Here is a 27,682-nt window from a genome sequence, read left to right on the forward strand (position 1 = left end):
ATACGCCACGACGTTTTATGTGAGACTCAAAGATTAGCAGAAAGCTGATCCACAAATATTCCTGAGTTTTAATCTTGCAACAGAACTTGGGTGTCCTGAGGTCACCAAACAGGAAACCATCCCTTGCTTCATTATGAAGTCAGCTGTGGCGGAGGATATTCAAGCAGCCAAAAATATGTAGCAAATAAACTATATATTTACAGTATGTGTGCAATAAGCATTTAAGATGTCAGTGAATATTCCCTCTGGCACCAGGGAGAATTAGGAGTTTGGGTAGAGAGAGGGCCTGAAGCACTGGGCTGTAGGGTAGGAGGAACAGCAGGAGAGCGCGTGAGAGGAAGACAGTACTGGGCGAGGTCTCACTGGCAGTGCGCCGCAAGCCGGTCTCAACAGCAGATCAATCAACAGGTAGGTGAATCACAGGACCATGCTACCCTCTAGGAGGAGGAAATGCAAGTGACCGCCGAGGTGCCCCCCTCCACGGCCACCTCAACGGGGACAGATGGTACCAGATGGGCCAAAAGTGGCCCTCCGGATATGAATCTGGCGTACCGGCATTCATTGTGCGAGACACCCGTGCAGGGCGAGCAGACCTGCGTCGCCAAAGGCACATGTCCCTTACACGCAGCCCTCCACGCTCTGTGGCTGGCAGCCCCGGCCGGGTGTGTGCCAGCCTGTCCGTGGGGAGCCTGGGCCCGCCTGCCGGTCAGCGGGTGGTTATTAATATGTAGCGGCATGTTATCTCACCACAACATGCAGATGGAGGTGTTTCCCATTAAGCCGTGATGATTAATCATGATTACACTGCACAGTTCCAGGTTAACACTAATGGGAAATTAGTCTAGTGTGAATGCTGAATACTGTGCGTCATTTGTCCATTCATCACACCATAGCAAAAGGGGCGGGTCTCTCTCAGCAGCATACATGTAGCACGCATACATGCGGGTTGGACAGCTTTTCTATGAATCGTGCTCTTCAGATGACTGCTGAATACCAGCAGTGCTCAATCATCCTTTATTTTATTTACCACTCCAACAAAACAGTCAAATTAGCTATGTAAACCACATTTCAACTCATCCATTTTCAGCAGAGCGGTGGTGTTTGGACAGATGGAAACGTCTGTTCCTGTGTTACCCCTGTGCTGAAGCAGTCCTTATGGTGAAGCTCAGTCTGCACCACAGCAGCCTGCCCGTACCACAATGTGGCCACGGCTGAGAGTACTGCCCCACTTCACAAGCCGCAAAGACTCGTAGACCTTGAAAACTCACGCTACCCAAAGTAGCACAGTGTTATTTTTTGCCAGAGCCTTATCGTGATAAACAATAATGAAGAAGAAATATGACAGAGCACCGCAGAACAATGATCATCTCGCTGTGGAGGACAACAGTCAGGTCTTCCTGACTGTCAGAGGATGAAAAGGGGTAGTAATTCATTTCTTTCATTTTAGAATTCACATTTAATTAGATACTGGGCGATCATCCTACTTTTTCATGCACAAGAATTCTCTCAATCCCCTCTCCCGGATTTTCAAATCAGACAGAGCGAAAGCTCATTTTTCACCACATCTTACCCTGTCTTTAATTACAAGGTAATTAGTCGCACAAATGAAGGGGAACGAGGCTGTGTTGTGAGGACAGAACTAAAAGACATCCCGGTCTTTATTTCTGCCACGAACGGGGTCTCTGTTTACTTATTTAGTCGGTTGTGTCTGAGAGTGTATCGAGAAACGGGCCGGTTGGCATGAAGCTGAATTCCCTGTGCACCGCGCTAAGGTAGGTATTTGATTTGGATTCTGACAGCAGATCAGACACTGTGGTGTGTAAACAGGCCCTCAGGAGTCTCTCCTACACAATAGGAAACATTTCCCTCCACGGATCCATCTCCCCGCAGCCCCCTCAGACACTCAAACAATTACAGCCGCCTGCCTAACACCACATGTTCTCTTGATTACGGGGTAAATTAAAAAAATGGTGGTACGATTAACGAAGATGTTCTTCCATGGTACAGAAACCCACATGTCTGTACTGTTTGGGGAATAAAAGAACAGCAGCACGGTCACCCTGTCTGCTGCTGCACTTCCTCTACCCAAAATACGTGTTTAGTTAAACAGATGAGGGCTGCAGGGAGAGGAGACTCGCCTCGTTTACTGTGAGGAAGCACTTCATGTGGGTGCTCTCTTTCCCCCTCTGTCTGTCGCGGCTATTTCATCCTGTCTGACATGCATCAGTCCCACGCACAAGAAGTGCTTTTCATTCCCCAAAGGTGAAACAGGATGCATCACAACTCACTTCCATTATGCACCTATCATTTCCAGGCATTAGTGAGCCTGAGACAATTTACTGTTGTTTAAACTCTACAGCCACTTTGTTTCAGATCATCTGTGCCTACCACACATCAAACGATCTATTTACTTGGTGAGAAAACTTCTATCTTTGCGCATTTATTCCACAAACATCAGGGTATTTTCAGTGTTCAAAGGAGGACATGAGTCAGGTAACAACGCTGGTCTTTGTAACTAGAAAGGGCGTGTGTACTCTTTTAATCCAAATGAATAAATCTGCTTCCACAAAAGCCACTGGAAGCATCTCGTTCTTTCTTAATGTATCAAAGATGTATTTCGGGTATTTTCTTCCCTTCTTTCTTGTCTTTCGGATCAGAGGTAGCGATATATCCATTTTCCTTCATTCCCTTCTCGGTCGGGATTCCTGAAGGAGAAGCTGCAATGCAGTGCTGAGGAGAAAGACGCAAAGAGGGCAAATCTGTTCCAGCCATCTGCCTCCTTCTCTGCATGTATGCTAATAGCATTTACACACATTTTAAATCAAGTCTGTTAATTACCGCACCACAGCTATGCTTGGAACCATCCGACAAAATAAAGGCTGGTCTAATCATGGTACCAATTACGGGATGCGTGTATACTAAGCAGTAGTAAACACAATTAGAGATATCTGATTAAACCGCCACCAACAAATACAAGGGTTTGAATAGATTAAGAATATGTTTCACCATTAAACGCAGAGGACAGGGGCACAGCACAGTATTTGGGAAAAGGAACAGGGTTGAAATCAATAAATCAGTTACAATCGATAATCAAACGTGTAAGACGGCAGCTAATTATGGAATATCTGCTCCAGAGGATAGCATTTGCACACGGGGGAATGAATAAATACAGACTTCATCTTGCGCCTTCGGTGTGCAAGCCCGCAGCACATTTGTGATGTAAATTGGACTAGAAACACCCCCCCCCCCCCCCCCCCCACCAAAAAATGGCGGAGTGCCGCGCAACAAATCCATAAACTAGCATTGCCTCATGGGAGTGGCCAAACCCCTGAACAAACATGCGTAAGGACACGCAAACAGCAGTGCGCCACCAATGATGGCTAAATCACTAACTGACAGCATGAGACGCTGACCAGCATGTGCTAATTGCAATGTACAGCAGGGCTGAGTCACACTGTAATTCACCACCAGGTCCCCCTGTTTTCCCCTACACCGCTACTTTAGCACCTGGATGGTTATTATAGGGAGAGAAAGGGCAGGGAGAATGCATTTAAAGATCATTTGTGCTTCTGAAATAAGAGAAGACATTATAAGCAGCCACATCAGGAACTTAGCCATGCTGCGTGCCGCTAATGCCAGCTCAAATGTTTGCTTGACATTATTATGTGTTATTCCTCACTGGTAAAATGACCCTTAAAAATGAGAGCAGCAACCAGAAAGTGAACTACGATATTCAAAGCCAACAATGTTATCTGTGGAGAACTGCATCAAATAGGATTTATCATTCTTTTGTGTAACCTGGTGCATCCAGTCATAAACAGGAGCCTGGCAGCTCAAAATCCATGCCAAACATTTTTGCATCTCCACGGCCCTCTACATTGCCAATAGTAAAGCCCCATCAGATCATTCGTCACAGAAACTGAGAAACATTTAGCTCCAGTGCAAAATCTGTTCCACTCCCCCAACACAACAGCGTATTCTTGTATACTGTATACTGAAAAAAGTTAAGATTCTCTTTGCTAGAGTATGTCTGTTGTAGTGTGCTTTGCAGGTTGTTTTATACACAACCAAACAAATGCATGTAATGGATTAAAACATTATCATGTCATATTATATGCCTGGATGAAATTCTATTAGAAAATGTGGTGCACACCCATACATATGAAGATGAAAATAATCTTGCATAAATAATAGATTTAAGATGAAGTATCAATGATACAAATGTAAGAATAACCCTTGTTAATATGACTGTTTCATGTGTGCAGGTCTGTGGGTTGTTTTTTTTTTCCTTTTTTTGCGTAAATGACGATTGGAGAGCAACAGTTGCCATGGAGACGGGAGTTACTGATGCAGTCAAAAAAACACATCAACAGGCTGGAGACCTTTAAAGCGGCAAAAATCCGAACATTACATTTTGAGAACAGCACATGAAAAGCTTCAGACTAAAATATATGTCCTCATACATTCCATTTGTTGTGTGAACCCTTGCCCCTGTAAGTGCAAAAAGCCAGTGATCACTGGTGCTGTAGGCTGGCTTTCCGAGGACGGGAGAGGAATCTTCAGCTTTGATGGCTAGACAGGCACACAAAAGCAGGAGCAGTTGAGGGCTGACGCGTGCCACTCGGCGTCTCATGTTAACACAGAATCACAAGGCAGTCTCTCCGGGCCTGCCCACCGCAGTGAGTACCAGCACCGGGAACCCCTGGTGTCCCCTTCCATCAAACACAATGCAAGTGCCTCTGTGACAGAGGCAGGATAGGACAGGACCGGATGGCAAAATTCCACATCACCCCACGCTGCCTGTGACCCCACCTGGTCAGGATGCCGCAACGCAGAGGAGAGGCGCTGGAATCCGACCGCGCTCACGTTGGGTGTGACGCCCCCTTTCCTCGGCGGCTCGGAGCCGGTCACCTAATTAAACATGAGGGGCGTGTCCATTTTTGATGGCTTTTCCGGGAGCGTATCTGGATGTGCTCCACGCGAGCGGAGGTGTGCGACGCCAGCAGCGCTCCTTCATGCATAAACCATCACGCCGCTCGTATGGCCGCCCGCATCTTTCATGCTAATTGTTTCCGGAATTTCACAGCCCCATGATTCTTGACCCCCCTGTTTACTGCCAGTGCCTGTTACAATAAATCTGGTGAAAAAATAGACGCCTTTCTGAAAAACCCCCGCGTGCTTGGCGCAGTGCAGGCAGGTGTTGGAAATATCTTCCTTTCACACGTTTCCATAGAGCTCGCCACAGTGGAAAGCATCTATCAGGCAGACTCATCTTATTAATGGCAGGCCATTTCATGCACCTTGCAAAAGAATGTACCGGCTTAAGTAACACACCAGGATTTTTCTCTGCTGCCTTCATGGAGTGAGCTTTTACCCTCGCGAGTGTGTGGAGCAGAAAGGAGCTTTTGCCGTGAGACACACGTTGGCACAGCGCGTCAGCAAAGAAAAGAACGAATGCGTCCAAGGTGGAGCACGCCGGCCTCCTGATGCTAATGCCATGCTGATTACTTCTGGTAACACGCTGCCATGGGACCCTTATCCTGACTGTAAAAGAAACCAGGTTAAGAAACATACATTCCAAATCAAATCAAAGACACTGTGAAGAAGGCAGGCAATTTGAGAATGCAGGGAGCCACCAGTAAAATATACCGAGTCATTTATTAACCCAGGACAGAATGGCAATGTACAGTATGCCAATGCGTAGAGGATTCTCGACCTTCCCAAAAGTACTTTTTTGTTGCTGATGTGCTGTACAGTGCTGTACAGTTAGATGCAGATGAAGCAGACCTTTACAACTGTAGAGCTGGCTGTTATTGAACCAGAGGTGAATGCATTGCTTAGTTATTTTGGGTCGAAAGCAATGACTGCGCAGAGCTGAGTTGTAAGGGCACGCAGTGGTGAGTGTGGTCCGCTGGCTCTTCCAGCACACACAATCAAACGCAATTTCATCTTCACGCTCATCTGGCTCCCAAAAGCCATGTAATACTAAACCCGATTCAAGAACCACTGGTAAAATAGAGGAGCCGCCGTTCTGGAATGCAAGACCATTTCGATACCATGTATTATTAATGAACGCGAGAAAGGAGAGTTTTACACCTCAATGCTTTTTATTTACTGCGTGCTGTTGGGTGACACAGTTCGATATGAGCCAGCGCGGACTGACAGGGTTTGTGAAGAAACTGTCACCTCGGGGACCTCCAGACACTCTCAGCATTTTACAAAAACAGAAAATGGAGACAGCCTGGAGAGGGGGTGGAGATGGGAGGGACAGCTTCACCAAGCTTACGCACGGCTGGGACCAAGAATCCCATTGCAGAGCAGAGAAATCCATTTCACATCTCACAGGCTACAGGCCAATACTGCACCAAGCATTACTCAAGGATTACTGCTGTGTTTCTAGGTGGAAATGTGCTCAAAATTCATCAAGCAGAAAAAAACAGATCCTGATGTCTGCTCAAATAAAGGAGTCTTTACTATATGAAGAGAAACCACACTGCAATAGTAGACTTATTTCAAAAACCCACAACTTTTGTCATCTCGCAGGCTGTTCATACGGCGATCACCATGGATGACCCCACACTGCAGCTGGGATGAGTGGGGTGTGATACATAGGCCATTCCTGGGGGCCCATCCTGAGAGCGGAATTGTCTCTCTGGGACAACTGACACTGATGAGGTTCACCGTGTGGTTGCTACAGTCACAGATTTTCCTTTGCAGTGAAAGTGATCAATTCCCCAGTGAGGGGAAGTATACAGAGCACAGCAAATCAGGCCTAGATGTAGCCCCCCTCCCCCCGCCACCCCTCTATGACTTCAGCTGCTGGGAGGCAACCGTGTCGGCCCGAACGCAGTCGTGTGTGACATTCGGTGGAGGCGGAGAGGACAGGAGAGGAAGATATTTGCATAATAGCTGTTAAAAGCTTCATGTCAGGACGACTGCGTTACATCCACAGCGCTGGAGACATGGAGGGTCTTTTCCCGGAATGAGCTGATTTTGTCTTTGCGGCAATCACAAGGTGAGGATGCTGACTGGCCCGGGCGCTGATGAATGGGCTGATGAGTTGTGCTCGGTGCTGTACATACCAGGAGACACTTTGAATAATGCAGTGATTGCGGTAAGTCCAGGCCATGGCACTCTCCCACAACATAAAAGATCCGCTCAAATCTAGTGGTAACCAAGGAGACACCTGATTCACCTGAGATAAACACGTATTGACATATTCAGCAGAAAAACGGAGAGTGCGGGTACTGGTGACTAGAGGAACGCTCTGTTGTGAACACTGTGTACTGTCTGTTACTGAATTGTCCTTACAATACACAGAGCATGTTACAGCTGAAAAAAAAGGTATGGCGATGCGTCACCTTAGGAGAAGCGGATTGCAGAACAGCGACTGCGTTTATGCAACTGCTGCACCATGGAATGTCTATTGAGAGGATTAGTAAAATAATAAGATAAACCAACAGCTTTGCAAACTTTCCTTCCATATGATACAGAGGATTACACGAACCTGTTCTGGTTTCCATTGTTTTATATTTCTTTTTCGGTACTTAAAAGCTTGTCAGTTTTAGAAATTATCACCCATTTAAGTCATACTGTTTAATATATAAGCGCTAAATATAAACAGCATTCAAATTTAGTAGGTTGTCAAATTAAATAATTTACATTTTAACAAGATGGGTTTGATCATAAATTACTTTTTGTGAAAGCACTGTATAGTGCACAAACATGATGCTACCACACTATCCTTTTTGGGTGAGGTATTCAGATTTGTGTATGGATAATAATTTTATTTTGAAAACCTTAAAAACTTCTTATCCTGACAAAAAAAGCCTTTCTTAAGACCCTAACAGACATTACTGTTTGATGGGCTATTATATTCAATGTCAGCTATTGCTGTTATGCTAATATTGGCTTCGTCCTATTGTGCTTCGTAGTGGCAATGCTGAATAATGTAAACAAGAAAAAAAATCAGACAGATTAAATACTTAAATTAAAAAACAAAAACTTGGTGAAAACAAAGTAGCACTTTGGGACATGACCCAAAAAGAGGTGAAACAGAAAAGATTGATTCCTTTTGACCAATTAAAAAAGAAAATTTGTGCCCCAGAGGGTTAAACACAATTAAGTGCACAATCAACAGCCGATGGGTGATACTTAATGAATTTGGTGAGAGTTACAATCATGAAAACAATGAAAAACAGGTTCAAGACAATTTTCAGTTTAAAGGTGAGTCCTCATTCTCCCGTTTCTTCCTCACGGCCTGCCATCGGAAACAAACAGCGGATACCTACAGAGGCAATTGCTCTAGACTGTCGGCTTGGCTGATTAGGGACCTAACCATTCTGCACACAAGAAACAACTATAATTGTGCTTTTCCATTGGGTATTTTAAAGATGTGCCAAAGATTATCAAAATCCCAGCTAAATACCAAGTAAGTGCCAATAGACAGAGAGATACGTGGAAAAAATGAATAATTTGATTGTGCTCACACTGAGCAACAGATGAAAGGTTTAAAAAATGTTTCGACAGCCAAGTTAGACGTTTCTGAATCCCTTTGCCACTTCTGAAAACAGACCCAGCTGTGAGTCTCTGTGCACCCACATGCTCTCTGTTTTACCTCAGAGCTGAATGGCTTCTTCATAGTAAACTGAACAGGGGAAGCAACGATACTTATCTCGGTGGAGTGTCTCACAATACAGTGCAAGTGTTTTCTTTTTCCACCATTTTAGCTTAGAACATAGAAACATGATAACAATGTGTAGAGTGTGGGACAAGCTGTGGGAGTATCAGAGCGTGTTAAAAAATGCATCGTTCCTCATGGAATAAGTCAATTATTCAGCAGCCCACCAAACACATACACACCAGTTCCTACCCAGGCAATGTATTATTTCTTAGAGGTGGAAAAAACAATCTTATTTCTGTGGATTACACACAATCTGAAATCTCCAGAGTGAAAACCGCATCATTCTTCCTCCTCTTCCTGAAGGCTCCTTCCTGCCTTGAGAGTATGGAGACGGAGGCAGCTATTGTATATGAACAGACTTCAGGTTGTAAATAAGTCACGCATAAGCTATTGCATAGCACAATGGCCTTTTAATACATCTGAAGGATGCAGACCTTTTAATATGCCTGTGTGCTGGCCAGGTGACTCAGACAAGCAAAGACTGCATATCTCACTGAACCCTTTAACCTGCAGTGTGGGATAAATCACAGAGCACACGCAGGGAATTCGCCTGACAGAAAATTCACATCTGTGCTCCTTTACCATTAGCAGTGTGCCTCATGGCCAGCTTTGAAAAATATATCCTGAAAGCACAATTACAAGGTACCGGGAGAACTCATACAGATTCATACAGGCACATAAAAATACAAGCCACAAGCAAAAAAAAAAAGCCCATAATGCAACAGAGGAAGATTACCCATTAAGCCCAGGGACCAAAATAAGCCCATTCCCATGTATCATCCCTTCTGTGAAGCATCAAACATAATGTTTTAGATACACAAGAAACAGGATGGAGTCCTTTACCACTCCTGCTGCACTGGAATTCCACTTTGGAAACACACACACAAAGCAACAACTGAAGCCCATTAAAATAGCCATGCTCTCATTCTGGAAATGTTTCCAAATTATGTTAATATGCATGCCCAGTCAGTATATGGGCTTGCTGTTTTATTTGTAAGGCTTCTGAAAGATGGACTGTGCTTGTAAATATGGTAAAACAGCAAATTGGGTGGACTTGAATGCTACAGTTACTCTGATCCTCGCACAGCTGAAAGGAATGCGGAAATTTTGCCTGGACCACTGAGTCAACATTTCTGGGTCATCGTACAGAATAACATGGTATTTCAAATTGACAGAGCACCCCTGTACAATTGTACATTACATGTGTGTGTACCTAACAGGATGTATGATTCGCCAATTGAGTGTAACATGGCTATGCATCTTTAAATATTCACTTTGAAGCTAATGTACACAGCTACATAATTTCCTCATTATCTTACAGGAAAGGAACTATTAATAAAACGGCATCATCTCCTGACTACTCTCATTGCATAGGGCTTACATCACACTCACACGTCCGGAGCCCCCTCACAGCCTGTACCCTAAAGCTCAACCAAACCCTCCGCTGCGCTTTCAAGGTTTAGACTTGGGTGTCAGGAGAAATTAATGAAGGGAGAATCTATGATAGGATCTCAATCTTTGCTGTGCTAAGTAGAAGTGTGTTCTTCTCTCTGCATACCTCAATCCACCAGCGGCTGCTGGAGGCAGCACTAGAACCACTACCACTGGACCCAAGCGATGGAGCATCATCACCATGGCGTCCACGTCCCGTTTCCTTTTCCTGATCCACTCTGACCCCTGCCGCACATCTCCCCCGGAAACATGCCGCTGTGTTTTTCCACAAATAAACTCCTCTGGACAGACTCGCTGCACTAAGGAGCTTAAGTTTTGTTCAAAAGGGGGCTCCTTAAATCGTTGGGCTGTGGCTAAAAACTCTTTAGAGAGGGACCGGGAATGCATGTTAGAGCATGAAAGCGGCTCATTGAGGAGCCAGAGGAACTCATGAAAGCAGACGCAGCAGAGAATTCAGCGCCTAAGAGCACTGAGAAGAATCCCCAGCGCCTTTCTATCACAGAACCTATTAATAGACCCAGCAATCGGTTAATAACAAAGAAACTCCACGGAATGCCAGATTTTATAGCACAGTTATTAGTATTACAGATACAGGATACAGGAAGAAGATAGGAGAATAATCTCACAGTGAATTAAATGACTTTTCCCTGCTCAGTTTCAGGACAAAATGGGCTTGTGAACCCCATACAATAATTTGATCACATCCATCACTTACGTCCATGTACTTCTTAACAAATGTGAAACTGAAAGCTTGCGTCCCATCAGGTTTTATTGTTTCATTCCTCTGATTTTTGATATGCTGCACCATGCGGTGTTATTAGCCATTGATGATGGAACCATGGCAAGAAAGCCATTCTACACTCTAAGCGTAGAGCAGAAAATCTCCCTTCGTTCAAGAACTCATATATATCTCCTTGTCTGTTTTCGCATCAGATTCCAACCCTCTACTTATTAAGCACACTGGGACCCTATAATTGGTTTTAAAATGGAAATATAGGTTGCCTACAAGTCAGCCAATAAATAAATAAAGAAACAAACATTCAAACTGTCAGGAACTGCCATTCTGACCACATTTTGATATCCTATTATTGTTATTGTTTTCAACTCTAAATGGAAATTCCTGTTTTCAATTATTTCAGTGCATTGAAACTAATTCACCAAAATAAGGACATATTTTTCATTTGGATGGTAGGTTTGATTTGATCTTCTGAAGCTGAATATTGTCTTGAGGACTAATTTAGACTATGTTGATGACAGACCATATTACTACATTTTTCTTCTATATCACGATCCAATGACTCTCAGACAGTCATCAAGGGGAGCTCAGCACGAAAAGGAGGAAACCAAGCCTTACATTACTATGCAAATGTAATAGTCAGTTCATCAGCTGTAGCTATAACTATATGGTCAATTGCAAAAAAAAAAAGGGGGGGGGGGAATAAGCACATCGACACCGCTGTCCACCAATCATGAAAATTAGACTAACCCATAATATAAATTGAAGCTGCAATCTAAGTGAGAAAATAGATAACTGACAGGGATAAAATACCATGTTGCCAGTGTTTAAAGGTGGTGATAATTGTGGCCAGGCTTGCCAAGATTCAATTTTCATGAACTGATCTCACAAATCTAAGGCCAACTGGCTCCCAATGAGTGACCTATTCTAAGTATTTAAATTGCACTCTACGATGGAGTCATGTCTAAGATGGATGACAACAAAGAAAATGGAAGCGGCACATTTTCCTCATGATCTGGTTTGTCTCCAGTGTTTTGAGGAAATTCCACTGAATGACATCTAGTATGTATAGTACTACAGTACAGTATTTCCTCTATAAAAATCCTCCTCAGCAGCACATTAGACCTGGGAAACTACCATTGTTTGTCAAAGTAAGTAATAATGATGTGATAACAGAAATAACAGATATAAAATACTTAATTGTGTATGAGAATCTTTTATTTTGGGAATGGAAAATGTAGTAACTATCATTACCTAGTTTATTAATAAAGGTAAATAACGTGTATCAGTTAAGGCAGGGAGTAAAATGTTACAATATTAGAGCTTCTCTTTGAGGAAAAGCTATTGACAACACTGTGACATACATATTTAGACTTAAATATTTATTTCATTATATGCTGTGCAATTATGCCACAGTCACTTTGTGGTCATGCAGTATAAAATGATTGATCGGTGTTCAAGTAAACATTCACAGCTCATTAAACGTTTCAGTCAAAATTGTTCAGTTGGGCACAAGGGTATGCTTTGCCTTGTTGTATAGTTCCCAGCTCTTATTTGGTTGTATCATGCGTTATATAAATAAAAAAGTTAAAATGTGATGAAATAATATTTTATCCATTTGTACTTTTCATACATTTAAAATGGCAAAATTAAAATCTTGGCTAGCATTACAGGGGTATCACCTCTCGGCGGGTCCTGGCTCAGAGAGCACTTGAAAGTGCAGTACTGTGCATAGATTATTGATTGCATAAAGTTGTTTGGAATTAATTTGCCTCGAGCAGAGGAGTTAACTGCATCTTGTCAATGCTCATAGAAATAAGATAAGACCTTTTTCAAGTGGCAGTCAGATAAGAGTGAGGCAGAGAGTGAAGTCTCATGAAAATTAGTTGTCATGTTTGTATTTTCACATAAACCACCTGTGTATACCTGCTTTGTGGTTGGTGTAAACTTAGGGTATATTCAAATGATGCTGAGTCACTGAGCTCTGAGAACAGAGCTCAAGCTACTATGAACAGACCTCAAACTACAAACAGAGCAGGACAAACCACTGCGCACATCAAAACATGCTTTGCTACTCCAAAGCATAATTAAGCTTTATTGAAGACTGGAGAAATTATCAATTGTATGTCATTTAAATATAACCTACAGAAAAAAGAAAGGAGGCATTTTAACAACAATGCTGTACTGCTCATACCTGTTTCTGTACAGCCTATCAGGCCTATGGTGAAAAACTTCTGAGATGCACCACAACATGAATTTTTTATTTCAGCTCATAAACCACATATTTACAACAGCTACAGTGGCTTAATCAAAAATAATTCCAAACAATACTTGATCTGAGCAATGCAATTCACACTAAAGCTCAGTGGGGCCAAAAACCTTTTCATACACCCTGTCATAGACATGCTTTGCTATAAGTCTCAACTTAAAATCAGAAAGGTTTTCAAAAACTGCAAGAGTTGGAAAATGTTTTGATTTTGTCGCAGAGAGAAGCAGGTCAAGCCGGGGCACCAGCTCTAGAACAACAGGGCTCAGAAAAAGAACTTTTGATTTTCGGGCACAGTGTGCAAAGTGCATGATGGATGGCAGAAAACGATGAACTCGTATCCCTGCTCAATGAATGCTTCAATAACGCCCTAAAGTGCCATTATCCTTCAGGCGATACTCCCAGGGTTGAGAGAACAAAATACATTGTGCTAAAACAATAAAACAATTTGCCAGTTGGAATAAAATCGATGAAGTCCTGCTTTTGGTCATTATGAAGTCTCTTCTCCGCTGTGAAAGACTGCTGACATCGTCCCTCCCTTTTCCCATTCTGTTTTCATGAGACGATCTCCCTGCAATATCGGAAAACAAAACAGCAACCCTGTGCCCTCCTCCAGACAGCAGGGCTGCCCGTATAATGAAACCGTGCAATCAATCCACACACTCGGTAATAAAATTACTTCATTAAGGTTCGCTTTATCTTCATAGCGCGCTGCATTGCAGACATCCTCATGGTGAATACAATATGATTAATTCATGAGACTTAAGAACAGTAATTCGCGTCTGAGAATCCATTACTCTAATCTTCACTCACTACACAAGCCTCTCCCATTTTGGGGGAAACCCAAAAGATCTTGGAAATAGTTACTTATTATCAACCGTTTAGGCCTGCAAACAATGACAAAATACAGCAAATGTAACCCTTTCGCACCTGGCTGAGTGCAGCTTTCTGTGCTTCTTTTCCTGGAGCACCAGCCACTGCAGGAGTTCTGTTAAAATGGGGCTGACTCAGAGATAGAGCGGTAGCGTGACACAGATAAGACATCCCTGGCTTCTAGAATCTACTCCAGGTGTTCTCTTCTCTGGTTATTTTCTGGACACTGTTTTTAAAGAAAGCATTACTTGAAATTTTAATCTGAGATTGCAGAAACAAGTCTTTGTCAGTGCTTTCTAAGGATCTAAAATGTACCTGAGGTTTAGAGGCTTCTGACGCACAGCTAGGCTGTCTCTTATCAATTTCCGATGATCAAATCAGAGGGATGAAATTGACTTTGACACTACTGATACATCATGACAAATAATCATCATTTATAACAATACAGTTTGCATTTTTTCACCTGTGACCAGCATACAATATTGGCATATATTCAGACTAATCTAAACAGGTTCTTCTGAAAATTTTTAATCTTTATACAACAATAGGCTCTGTAACCATCCCCCTCCAATTATGGCAAATGACATGACCACATATGCAACCGCATTGCAATTTAACATGATTTGATTAGAAAGACTTTTTCATTAAACCTGACTCCATTTAATAGTCAGTTCTTCAAGCCATGCAATTTGTCTGCGAATCAGGGGCTAACAGTAGAGGCAATATCAAGGACTGAAAGCTTTACTTCCCCTCCTACAATAATCCAGATTTACTATGGGAGTGATGTTAATCATAGCCAAGTAGAGAGAGCGGTGAGTCACTGACAAGCCCCAGCCCTTACAGCTGTGATTCAATCCCATTTCAATTTCACATGGAACAGTCTGCTGTGACGCCTCCTGACCTGGCACATTACAACGCTACTGCTGTTCATTAGTGCAGGCAGAGGGGACACACACCGCACTCTCTCTCTCTCTCTGTCACTCCCTCTCTCGCCATCACCATAAAGGAGAATATCATCTCGTTTTGACACCACAAACCCATCCAGCTGCAAGGAAATATTGTACTTAGGTATAATGGCCTGTAAAAAGTGTCATCGTCGACGGAGAGGAAACGCAAAATAAAATTTAAAGAAAGCTTAGTTTGACTTCTCAAGGTGAGCCGTATCACACGGCAGTATGTTCAGACCTGTTTTAGTGTCTGGGGTTTAAGCCTAAATGAAAAGCTGCGTAAGGCTGGGTCCTGGCGCAGATTCCCATGACCCCCGAACGACAGCGCGCCACATGTTGTGTGCTCCCGATGCCTGCGATTCAGTGGTGTGCGCACGCGTCTCTCCATCCAGCTGGGGTCCACAGAGAGTCTCTCCTCTGCACTGCTGGCACACTGCCCTGCTCTACATCGGCTGCGAAACGAACGGGAGACTTACACATGCACCGCCGCGGAGCGCCAGGACTTCCCGCTGAGAGGTTCAGCTCGCAAATTAACTTTTGGATCACGGGGCCGCGACTCCTCCCCGCTTCCATTTCCAGGCGCCCAGAGGTTCTTGGGGCTCCACACACGCACAAACCGAAACACTGTACGAGGACGGTCACCTAGGCGCACAACGCGAGCCGCTGCTCCTAATGGCGCTGGGTACAGGAAAGTAGTCCAAAGCTATTTACTGCTTAATTTAAAAAAGGCAGGTCGACAGGCACTCACCAGTTGCCCGCGTCATTAGTCACGGTGTTTCTGAAAGAGCCCCGGCTGTATTAGGCTCCTTTACATTTTAATGTGCATTAATGACATTCATATTCATTAAGAACAGCCCCATGTGTGTCCGTCCTGCTCTGAACAGATACTGTTTGAATACAGTGCACTCATTACTCCTCCTCAGCGGGCTATGGGGAAATTCACCCATAAAGCATTTATTAATTAGTACAATTGATTTGGTGTGATGTTTGAAACCCTGCTACGGTGCTATCAGCGATTCACCACGTACACACACAGAGAACGTGTAGGAAAAAAAAATGCAAGACCAGAGGGATGCAGGTTTGAATCTTGAAGGGGACACTGCTGCTGTGCCCTTGGGTTTGGTACTTAAAAACCTCCATTAATATGCAGGTGTTTAACTGAGTAACATGCACAAAACAGGGTACATGAGCTCCCCTCAACAGATAAGGTTGCATGATTCATCCCACAGCCTCCGGTGGAGACTTCATAACAGGTGCAACATAAGGACTTCCACAGGGACGCCGAGACATCATTAGCGACGCGGCTCGAAAATGAGTGGTGTCGCTCAGCTCAAACACCTCAAAGATTAGGTCTGCCGCATTACTAATTAGGCAGCACAGCGGAGCAGGAGTGACAGGCGAGACGCCGTGTAAAACCGCGGATAAGATCGTGACTCTGAAAGGCAGACAGCTGTTGCCGCTCCCCTGTATTGTTACCCCCGGCGTGGCAGGGACCGCGTGATGGAGACATCCACAATCAGGAGCCCGGTTAACACCTCCTCCTCCTCCTCCTCCTCCTCCTCCTCCTCCACGGCAGTGGCGCCCTCTCCCTGCCACAGCCCCCGCCGCCCACGCAAACACTCCACAGCCGCAGCACAATGGGTCCCATGAGTCACCGGCACGGCGGCCTTTCAGCGCCTGGAACTTTCCTTCATCTTCGCCCCTCCTCATTATGCTCTCACGGCCAGCAGTAATATCCACTCACACTAAAAGGATTCATTTGACAAGGAGAAACGTAAACAAGAAATTTCTCATTTTCTGTTTCATGTGTCCCCCCTACTAGACTCGCTGCCTTCTGTGTGGTGTATGGGAGCACTGTAACAGATGCACGCAGGCACGAGGAGAAACCAGGTCTCTCTCAGCAGTTGCTATGTACTGGCTTCTAGGACATCCTGTACCTGCTCTTTGTCAGCTGAGTCCGTAAATCGGCGCACAATCCAGGAAAGCGGGAATAAAGGAGAGTGGATGGGGCATCACAAAGGCATGTGCTGCACTGTTGATTGAAAAAGGGACAACAGCTCCACTGCAGACAGTCCAAAAAAAAAAAAACAGCGTTAAGTGCCAGAGGTCAGGTCCACTCCAGCCGTGCTCTATGCTGTTTTACCTGTCTGGAAAGCAGCATGTCAAACCCTGTTTCTGGAAGGATGTAGATAATCCAGGAGTTTCATTTTCCACCCCAGCAGGTGATTCAACCTCCTCACTTCCTGCACCGCCTTAATAGAACCCATTTCGCCACTCTCCCCCAATTCTAGGGATGGTATTCATTTAAATGGAGGTGGAAAACCCGCTGGACGGAACTGAAAACTCATCAGCTGGATGTGGGGGAAGTGTGTCCCCCGCAGCTCCATGACTCAAGCCATCAAAGAGAGTCTGCAGACAGGGCTAATGCACAGCCAATATCGATTGGCCGGATGATCAGCCCCGCTGTTTACAGTGGAATCCAGCCAAAAGAAATATCCTGGTAAGGCTGCAAAGAACACCTGAGCAATCCACACACAGCACCGCTGATCCGGGTGACATCAAGCACCATGATTTCCCAAGGATCTCTTCTTTCATAAAGGCAGGCAACACTAAACACTAAGGTCACATATGGAATGATGACATTTTAATGTAAAAACAGAGAATTCAGTGTGAGGTGAAGACAAATATTTTGTACCATTGATATAATTACTGTGCATCTGTTTAGTGCTAAGTTGGGAAGGCAGAGCAAGCTGAAAGAAAAGGCCAGGGCAGGAGAATGGCCTCTTAAAAGGAACAAATTTCATGTAATACACAGATTTATCATTAATTATGATGCTGGTGGTGGAGCAAATTCTGCAATTACATAGGAAAAGACTCAAATGTATGTCCCCAGTAGTAAGTATAACACTATCAACACATTCGACAATTTGCATGACTTAGTGGCGCTGTCTGCAATATTGTGGAAAATGGAAGATACTGCTTCATCAAAGTGTCCCAGTCTCTAATTATTTTCGTTTCAATGAAGACTTAAGTCCAAAACTGAGTGAACCATCATTTCCAAATTTCATGCTACCAGGTCAGAACATGCACTCCTGAATTACCGTGAAATTGCAAGCTATACTTATAGCAATGACTGGAGCAGCATAGATTAAAAATTAATTAATTATGACTGATTATTTAACAGCAAGAAGTTGAAGCAGTTGAAGAGACTCACTAAGACATGACTGTACTGTTAGCAGGACAAGTGCTGCTAAGGTTTGTGTGTATGTGTATGTGTTTGTGCCCCTATTTGTACCAGCGTGTGTATGTGTGCGCTTGCGCGCGTGTGCTTTAATGGGCACACACACAGTGTAATCAGAGACCCCAGGCCCCTACCTTTCTTCTTGGATTCCTTTCTCACGCTGGGTCTCACAGCTGGCTGGAGTTCCGCCTCTGTTGACATCCTATTAAGTCCTTATTCCTTTTCAAAGCAGGTCCAGTAGCGCACACAGGCTCATTTAGAAGGGCTCTCCTGCTGACTGTGAATCAGTCCCACTGCTTGCTCTAGCCCTGACACAGCATCCCAATCACTCCCTTTGAGTGCTGAAAAACAAAACAGAGAAAGAGGGAGAGAGAAAGGGGGAGAAAAAAAAAACAAATTTAGCAAGGAATTAAAGACAAATGCAAAAACACTCAGAGGAGGGTTTGTTGTTGTAGCCACTGTGATTACTTTGGTTCCCAAAGACAGCATCTTAACCCTGTGTTCATAGAGGGAGCTGAGCCTTTGTGTAGCTGCATGCTGAAAACAGGAGCTGTTAATGACTACAGGAGGATGATACAAACTGCCCACCTGGGAACACTGGCTTAGTATCCAGACAAAACACAAATTGTGCCTTTGAGAAGCCATTTCACATAACCATGTTTTTGGGTCCTGGTCCTCTCAAACCAGCACATTAGCAGTAGAACAGTACAATAGAAGCAAAAGATATTAACTTCAGAGAGTAGGCACATTAATGAAGGTCTTGGGAAGCTCTATGGAACATTGTGACACTAAATATCATTTAATAAAATAAGATTCAAACAGAAACAAACATTCCTTTCTGGCCTTGTCAGTGTGAATATCGTGCCAAATAAATGTGGGTATTTTCACACGTAGTGAGAGAGTATCAGGGCAACATTTCATATAAATGCTTAACATTATTAAAGTGGCTGTCAATCCTGACAGTTCCTGAAGTCCCCTAGTGTTACATATGGCACTTAACTTAAATGTTTCCGTGACATACATTTCTCTGACTAACAGAGTGGTTACAAATGTCATGTAAATCAATAATAGTAATGTAATAACACAATAATAACTGCTCACAGTGCAACTTAAAACGGAATAGTCAATAAATACAAAAAAATGTCAACTACATAACTATAAATACAAAGTTTATTGTTTCAAGTGGATGAAGCATGACAGTGCAAAAGAAAAATCAAAGCAGAACCAATAAATCAGATTCCTCATGGTGCACTATGAGATCATATATCTTCACGATTAGCCCTAAGCAAACTTGCATGATTATAGCTTTGACAACCCTCCCTCTGTCTGAACAGGGGTGGACATTGTTCTTGGTGAAAAATCTGCCATCGCTGTTATTTTTCCCACCAATTAATGAGGCATCGGAGGAGTCCCATGCAGCAAGTGCTTCATCTGAATTCCCTGCTTCCCGCTTTTGACACACGGGCGCAGAGTGTCGGGCTAATCTCTCCCCTGAACCACACAACCTGTCTTCAATCTCACAACCCCCTGTGCCCCTACACTGTGCTCCACCCGCCCCACTAGCAGCCACTCCAGCGTCTGTTGTCACCTTTGATGTGCTAATTGGCCTCCCTGGAAATCGGCATCACTCGGAGCAGCGAGCAATTCAGGGGATCAAACCAAATCGGCTTCATGAATAATTAACGGCGAGCAGGATTGCTCAGCTCCACTGTCTTCTTATTTGCATTGCTGATTATTTACCCTGACACTTCGACAACAAACAGAGCGAGCGGTCGGCCAGGTTAACCCACCGCATAATCACCGTTCCTTAACTGGAGAGGCTGTTCTTTTTTACATTATTAATTGCACTCGTGGCGTTCCAGCAGCTGACACAGTAGTCCCCTGTTAGCAGGCAGCGGCACTGAATCCGAGCTCTGCCTCCGGCTGAAAACAAACCAACGATCAATGGATAGGCGAGATAGTAAGGCAGCCTGACGGACCTTTTTTTTTTTTCATTTCTGCATATACGCAATATGTTAAGTCCTAAATGGCTGAGATGTCAGAGGAAAGCTCCTAATCTTCTTTATCGAGGAAAAACACCAGGAATGTGCGCAGTGCACTGACTAGACATTATCTGAGGAGCTCCAGCCACTGGGTAGGGAGACAGAGGGGGCGCCTGAGCTGCCACTGGAGTAGGACAACACTTGCCTCCGCCACATTCTCCCTCACACAAGCCCCTCAAAGCCAAGATGACAGCTTCTGCCCACCAACAAACACCCACTTAATCGTTCGTTTTCAGCCGTTTGGGGGGGGGGGGTCAAGACAGTCAAGCTATGATGCGGCCCCTTTCTGTCACCCACATCACACTCCGCACAGGCCAGATGAGGTGGGAGGGGCTGCAGCAGAAGTAGGCTGGCCACGTCAAACTCTCCTGAAGGAGATGGGCAGTCTGTGCCATGTCCTTGCAAACAGCCGGATTCCGCTTGTCAAAACAGATACCGTGCTCCGCTTAACAACTGCATTATCCGACCCTGGTGACTGTCACTGCCACTGACACCCCAGTGTCAACGACAGTGCCTCCACTGGCATTCTCCAGGCCTGGCAGCCTGCCAGCCTGAGATATGCTGCCGTCAGGTTCGAGAATCCACTGTTTGCAAGTTGAAGATTTAAGTCTTCAAGATCTAAGTTTTATAATATGCCACTTCATTATTTTGCTACAAGACAATATTACAGACTTTTACGTGATTAGAACCATGGGAAAATTGGGGAACAAGATAGGTGCCAATCTTAACAAAATACAATACAATGCAAACGCTGTTTACAACATGTACCACTACCGAAAAAAAAATTGCCAAAATTCAAGACCAGTTATCAAAGAAACTATATGCCTCTAGTTACGTTACACTAAATTATCAGCCAAATCTCTTGTAAAGCAGTTCACATATTAATATTCCTTGGAATAATAATAGCTAGGGTAAGGGTAACAGTATAGTATAGTAACAGTATAGCATACTTCATTACAAAGCTACACACACATCAGTTATACTGACTTAAGTCAGTTTTTTTTAATTTACAAATTTATTGCAAAATAACCAAAACTAGGCATCAATCATCATTTCATGGTCAAATATAGAGCCCAAAGGCCTTTTCTTCATTCTTCCATGCAGTGCTGCTAACAGGTCTTACAGCATTGACAGGAAGCAGAAGATTCAAAATGGAAAAATAGTAGCAAAAACAGAAATATAACCACCTAAATGAATATACGTTTGTGCCTAAGGAATGCAATGCACTGGATGATATAATTGCTTTTTCTGACTAGTTATAGTTACACAACAAACTACCCTTTAAAAGTAAGTAGATAAAGTAGGTAATGCAATTTTCTTTTTATGAAGTCATTATTTTACAGCTGGCACATCTTTCATGATACTGCAGCACGATTTAGTATGGAGAGCACTATCTTAGTTTCAGCTGGTTAAATTATTTTGAGGAAATATTCACCTCGAGCTGTAAATGTGTACTATCACTGCTACTGCTGGCTTGTATTTGTCATTTTTACAGGTCTATCAGTCTAAGACGTGTTTTAAAAACTTAATGCTTGTACGTGAATGGTGTTCCTGCTCCCACTAAAGTGGAGGCACAGGCAAATTTCAGGAGTAATGACAGAGATAATGGAGTGCAAACAGGGATGTAAATAAGAAGACAGAAAAACAGCTGCTTCTGATTATCATCTCAGCCCAGGTTCTCAGGTAACCTCACCACACACACCTTTGTTTTTATGTTTTTGGTTTTTTTTTTTGGTTGAAAAAAAAAAATTGCTACAAACTGAATCTGGACACACCATTTTTTTAAAAGAAGATTCAAACACTGGACTGCCATCACCACATGCGCTTCCATGATCAAACACAATGCACCCATCTGCTTCGACTTGGCATACAAGAGAAAATACAGGAATAAAGACAGCCTTGTCTGCTTCACACGTTATGAGTAAGGTAAGGTTACTTCCAGGACAAGGGATTCTGTTATGTCATTTCACCGTATTTAGTTGGATTTTTTAAAAACACAAGACACAATAGTAAACACCACAAATGCAACCTCCTAAACCCCGACACGAACCCTTCTGCTATCCCGCTACCTCAACCAGACACTGATTCACCGCTCTCTGGAAGCTACTGCAGATATTTTTAAATCTAGGCTAATGTCCCCTTCGGGGGAAGCCACACTTTCTGAGCACAAGTGAATAAAATTATTCAGAAACGACTGTCTAAGTTTAGATCCAATTTCTCAAGCCCTACATTTTGGAAATAATGACTAATAGCTGATCACTGGAAGGCACTGTGCCGCACAGATACACCAAAAAGAAAATGGCGTTCTTTACACTAATGTGTCAATCCAGAACTCTTTAGAAAGTCAGCCTTTTTCATTTAGAATCACACCATTTTGTTAAAGATTATAGATGATTGCTGCTATAGTTCCTAATTGTTTTTTTTTGCCAGTGTTCTGCCACCCTGACAAAGGAAGGGCTCGCTGGTTGAAACTGGCCATTGTCAGTACATTGAGTAGCATCTTTAGTCAGAAGATAATTTTATATTTCAAATAACTATTATTAGGTTACAGTTTCACTACTAGTGCAAAAAGGAATCATTAGAACATCAATTAACCTAGTTATTATTGTTATTACTATTATTATTATAATAGTAGTAGTACTAATAGTAGTTTTCATAGTAGTATTGATAACAGTTTTAGTAGTGATTAAAAAATTTTGGCTCCTTTCCATTGGCCATGTTTCACTACAGCTCTATGATCCCAGTCCACACAGGTTTGTTCCAGACTGTTTTTCCACTGCATCATCTTGAGGTACACTTTGCTCCAGAAGGACACTCCTGCCATATGGTCACAAGCACAGTGACCTCCTCCTACACTGCAATGGATTTCTCCATCTGGTTGATGTGTTTAATATTTTATTTGAGGCTCTCTTTGGATTTCAATACCAAAAGTATTTTTTATGCTTATGGCTCTCAACTGTTTCTCTCGCTGCTTCTCGCCCATCTGGAACTCAGGTCTTGCCATGCATCTTGGCTTGGCCCGCTGACATTTCACTGTGGATGTCTAATCATCATCTGAGGCTCGAATTGGCTCACCACCACCCTGGAAAGTATTGAGGTGTCAGCCTACCAGACCACCTCGAGTTTTTGGATGATGCCCAACAGTGTGGATCAGACAGTGGTGGTGAATAGGGCCTGTCGATTCAGTATCTAAAGAATCCCCCCTTCTTAAGCACTTGCTCAAACCAGCTCCTGGTCCAGACCCTGGTCTTCACCTGCCTGGCTTACTGCATTCTCCCTCCTTACTGTCCTCCCTACATACAATATTTGTGATCAAACCCCTACCACTCACCCAGAACTATATAGCTCTACAGGTCTCCAGAAAGGTGATGAATCCAGGGCAGTGAATACAGTCCTCTTCCAAAATATTTTATGGCAGTCATTTGCATAGGGAAGACAATATTTCAGTCCAGATATTTATCAAGACCAATAGGTCATCTGACAAATACCTCAGGATATACCGAAAATAAAGGGGAAAAACCAGAAGAGATTGACTTTTGGATCCTGAGAACCAGTGAAAAGTCATACATCCTCACCCTGATAAGGGCAACTTTTAAGAGAAGCAATTTTACAAAATATTCTGCGTTTGAATCTTTGGAAGCTCTTCTCTTTGTGTCAGAATGATCCATGTATGAATTCCATAGACATGCTGCATGTAGCATGCATAAATAATGTGATTCTTTGATGTAAATGCAGTCAGAAATTATAAGTTTAAAACATTTGGAAGCACAAATAAAAGCATAAATGTATACAGTAGCAAAGATGCTTCTAAACAAAGAGTCTATAACATACACAGAATTATAAAGATGGAAAGAAAGAACATGAACAGTATTTATTCAGATCATTCATTTGCAATATTTTTATCTTATAATTAACTGGAAGACATCCCAAAACAGGCTTAGAAAAGGTAGAAGGGGTAACATCTTGTCCCTACTGTTTCTGCTGTTCAGGCTCTCTACATAATGAAGTGGCACAGCCAGGCAACTTAGCAGGACATATAATTAGACTTCAGGTGGTTTCAAGAACGAGACAGAGAACAAAGTTGGCAATGGAACAACTTACAACAGCAAATGCTGCAAAAGCCTTATTAATATATGCATTTTACACAAGGACCAGGTCTTGCTGTTTAGACTACCCAGATTAAAAATGACATCAACAAATGCTTCACATTTCTGGGATTATTTACAATGTTAGGAAATACTGTATACGCCAAAAAAAAAGCGGTAAATTGGATGCCCATAAGTAGTCTGCTGCCAAAAAGCAAGCTTAATCCCCATAAATCATCTGCTGCTAACTGGAAGACAGTGCCAGGGAGGCTTGGAAGCAGGCATGTGATGTTCATTGTTAGTTCAGCTCCTTCCGAATTTTCCCCCCACAACAAAGGCAAGATGGTAACCACGAGCCTGCGCCTGATGCTGCAGCTGAACACCAAAGCCCCGATCATCTCAGGGTTAGGGAAGTCACCCCTCACAAGCCACCGAGCCACCTCAATAAGACAAACACATATCCTCCTCTATCGACCCTCACCATCTGCATCTAGATAGAGCTCCCCTTCCCCGCTATTGCAGTGCTGTGAATATATGGTGCATATTAATAGGAGCAAAGGTAGAGGACATTGGCGGAATACTAAATGCAGCAGGGACGGATGTAGATGGGCTGTAGATACCAATCCCTTTTTGTCTGAAGGGGATTTAAAAAATGACAAAAATAAGCAGTTAACCGTGGATACAAACAGCAGATCCCTGTATCAGAACAGATCACATGGTCTTTTTTCCATCTGAATGCCTGTTGTAAATAAACATAGGAAAAAATTCTACACGAGTCAGGAATTCAAGGACAGCAATTAATTCATCGACAAAATTAACAAAAAATGAAAGTGAAGCGTCAATCAGGACAGAAGTACAGCTCTGTGATAAGCTCCCCCTAAACATTTCAAAGCCTGAATTTAAACGAAATGCTAAAGCAAAGCCATTTTTGTACGTTGGGGGAGCAATTGTAATTTAATTTTCATCAGAGTGGAGATGGGTATGCCAGCACTTTATTATATTAGACAGCCTAGCAAGTAAATGCGTTGTACTGTATGCCTGTTCTTCAAATCACTGGTATCTAGGTCACTATGGTTCTCAATCTGTTCTTTGCTTTAACAGCTTTGATTGTCTCATTTAATTTAGGTCAAAGCTAATAAACACCACTCGTTCTGCCGACACCCAAGAACAGAGGAATTCAGCCCATAAAAGCCTTACATTTGAGCCTAATAATCTTTAGCTGAAGTGTCTTCATTTTTATCATATGTACCCAACCCCTCTCCACAGAAGTCATTGACACTCTTCAGAGTGCTTCCCTCTCCAATCCCCACAGAAAAGACTGTCCTTATTCTATTTTAACTCGGATGCTTTGTTTCACATGTACTGCGTAATGCTGGCACCATTCTAGATAACAATGATCTCTCCATCATTAGCAGCAGGGAGCAAATTCAGACACACTATGAAAACTGCAGTACCACTGATGAAATCTTAATAATGGTGATCAAGTATGCCTCTCAATCAGTATGGATAATCCAATAAGCAGGCTATCCTTTTTCAGTGCTAGATTAGAGAGTTGAATAGAGGAAGACATTAACAGTGATGTTGTTTTGTGTTAACACATAAGCTACATTCATATTCAACGGTAACAGTATGGTAGGTGATTGGTAATGAAGGGGGGGAAATAGCTGATTGGCTGAGAGAGCACAGATGTCATGCTGTAGGCTGACTAACTAGCACAATAGTTTGAAAGTGCTTTCTCACTAGGACCAAAAAGTGCACAAAAATATGTGTGAATGAAGCAAACTGCAAAATGTCAGTGTGACATTTAGGGTTATGTTGCATATCAATAATAGATACTCAAAAAACGAAAGAAAGAGTCTGACGCAACAGCCCTATTCACACAACCTAGAAAAATAAGAAATATTGACAGCTGGGCTATGATTCAGGCAGGTTTTAGACGGATGACTTTGCTGTCATATTATACTTGCACAGCATGGAGCTGACTGGGGCTGCACTGAAAGGGCAAGTGATATGCATGTGTATGAAAGGGGCTGTAAATAAGGGCAAATGGTTATGTCTAGCTATTCCTCCTTCAGCATGAGAATGCGGTCTCTTGTTTTCTTTATCTTGCCACATCTGGCGATATTGCCTGGAATGTGCGAAAACATTTCCCGGGTATAATCATCTCAGTTCAAAACTCATTATCACCGATGATGTGGTAAAACAGCACAGCTGAAGTACTTAGCTGGCCGTGTTGTTCCTATCTAGCCATTCCTGTACAACAGGAAGACCCCCTGTGTGTTTCACATAGAAAACTGGCAAGTAAGCAAGGTTCAAGTGAGAGCAAGTGTATGATTGGGAGCTGAGGCCATCTGGCCCTGAACTACCTGGGTGTGATGCGGATCAGCACTGTTCGATGAGCAGGTCAACACCCTTATGCTTTCAGTTTGGGAGTGAGAACTGAGAATGAGGCAATCCACTTTCTTTTAGCAGTGTGAAACTCCTGTTCTGGGGTGGGAGCCAGAGAAGGGGTGTGGATTGTGTCACCCCATTCGTAGAGAAAGCTATCCCATTATGAACATGTCACATGATACCCCACCCCTGAGGTCAAGGCCTCCCGATGCAAATCCATGCGCAGAAGCTCTCAGATGGAGCGTGGCACGCAGTGGTGAAAAATTACACCATCACCACTCTTTCATTGGAAAGCCAATGAGTGCATAAATCAGGTCCATCTCCCCAGGTAACAGCCGTACCTCTAATAACCCACAACCTACGGACGCATTTCCCCGCACAGCCCATCAATCAAAGAGGCTGCTAATCAAAACCATCGCCATAATACACTGCTCCCCAATAATCTCTCCAGCTGTCTTATGCATGTACGCCAATCTGGCACTTTCCTGACCGGCGCTTTGCTGTTCTTGATGGCACATTTGCCCATCACGCCACCGGGATTAGGGACAGGGCTGGGGACCGGGCAGACGGAGCAGCAGGGAGGGGACCAGGAGTGCATCTGTGACTGACAGGGCAGAGCCTCACATGGATGCAGGAGGATGGAAATGTGAGCACGGCCGGGCGGGGCTAGCAATTCAGCGCACACATTACCGACCCTGGCATCAGCCCAACATGCCTCTCCACTCCGTCTCCTGCACAGCGTGACTCTCCTGTGTACTTTAGTCAACTACACCCTCCGGTGTGCTTTGCTGCACAATGAATGGCGCAAAGAGTCTTGCAACACACACAAAGTCCACACTGTTGTATAAATTTGCAAAACTGGGAAGCCCTTAACATCCTTGCAGCCAGTTTGAGAGGAAGCAATCTTCAGAAAGCCAATCTCTGCTAATTACGACACATTAGCTCTGAATAGAAGTGACTCTCAAA

At 43.4% G+C, this 27,682-nt stretch overlaps 1 protein-coding gene across 6 annotated transcripts in view; it reads right to left on the bottom strand.

Annotated features, from left to right (window-relative positions):
• Positions 1–27,682, bottom strand: part of dab1a (DAB adaptor protein 1a) — a 126,421-nt gene that overhangs the window by 58,552 nt on the left and 40,187 nt on the right. For all 6 annotated transcript variants that reach the window (XM_036520750.1, XM_036520753.1, XM_036520756.1 and 3 more), the window contains exon 2: positions 18,333–18,539. In XM_036520750.1, coding sequence (XP_036376643.1) covers positions 18,333–18,399 — 67 coding nt within the window. In that variant the 5' untranslated portion in view covers positions 18,400–18,539. The remainder of the gene's footprint in view (positions 1–18,332; positions 18,540–27,682) is intronic.

This window comes from Megalops cyprinoides, chromosome 2, assembly GCF_013368585.1.
Source record: "Megalops cyprinoides isolate fMegCyp1 chromosome 2, fMegCyp1.pri, whole genome shotgun sequence".
NCBI lineage: Eukaryota > Metazoa > Chordata > Actinopteri > Elopiformes > Megalopidae > Megalops > Megalops cyprinoides.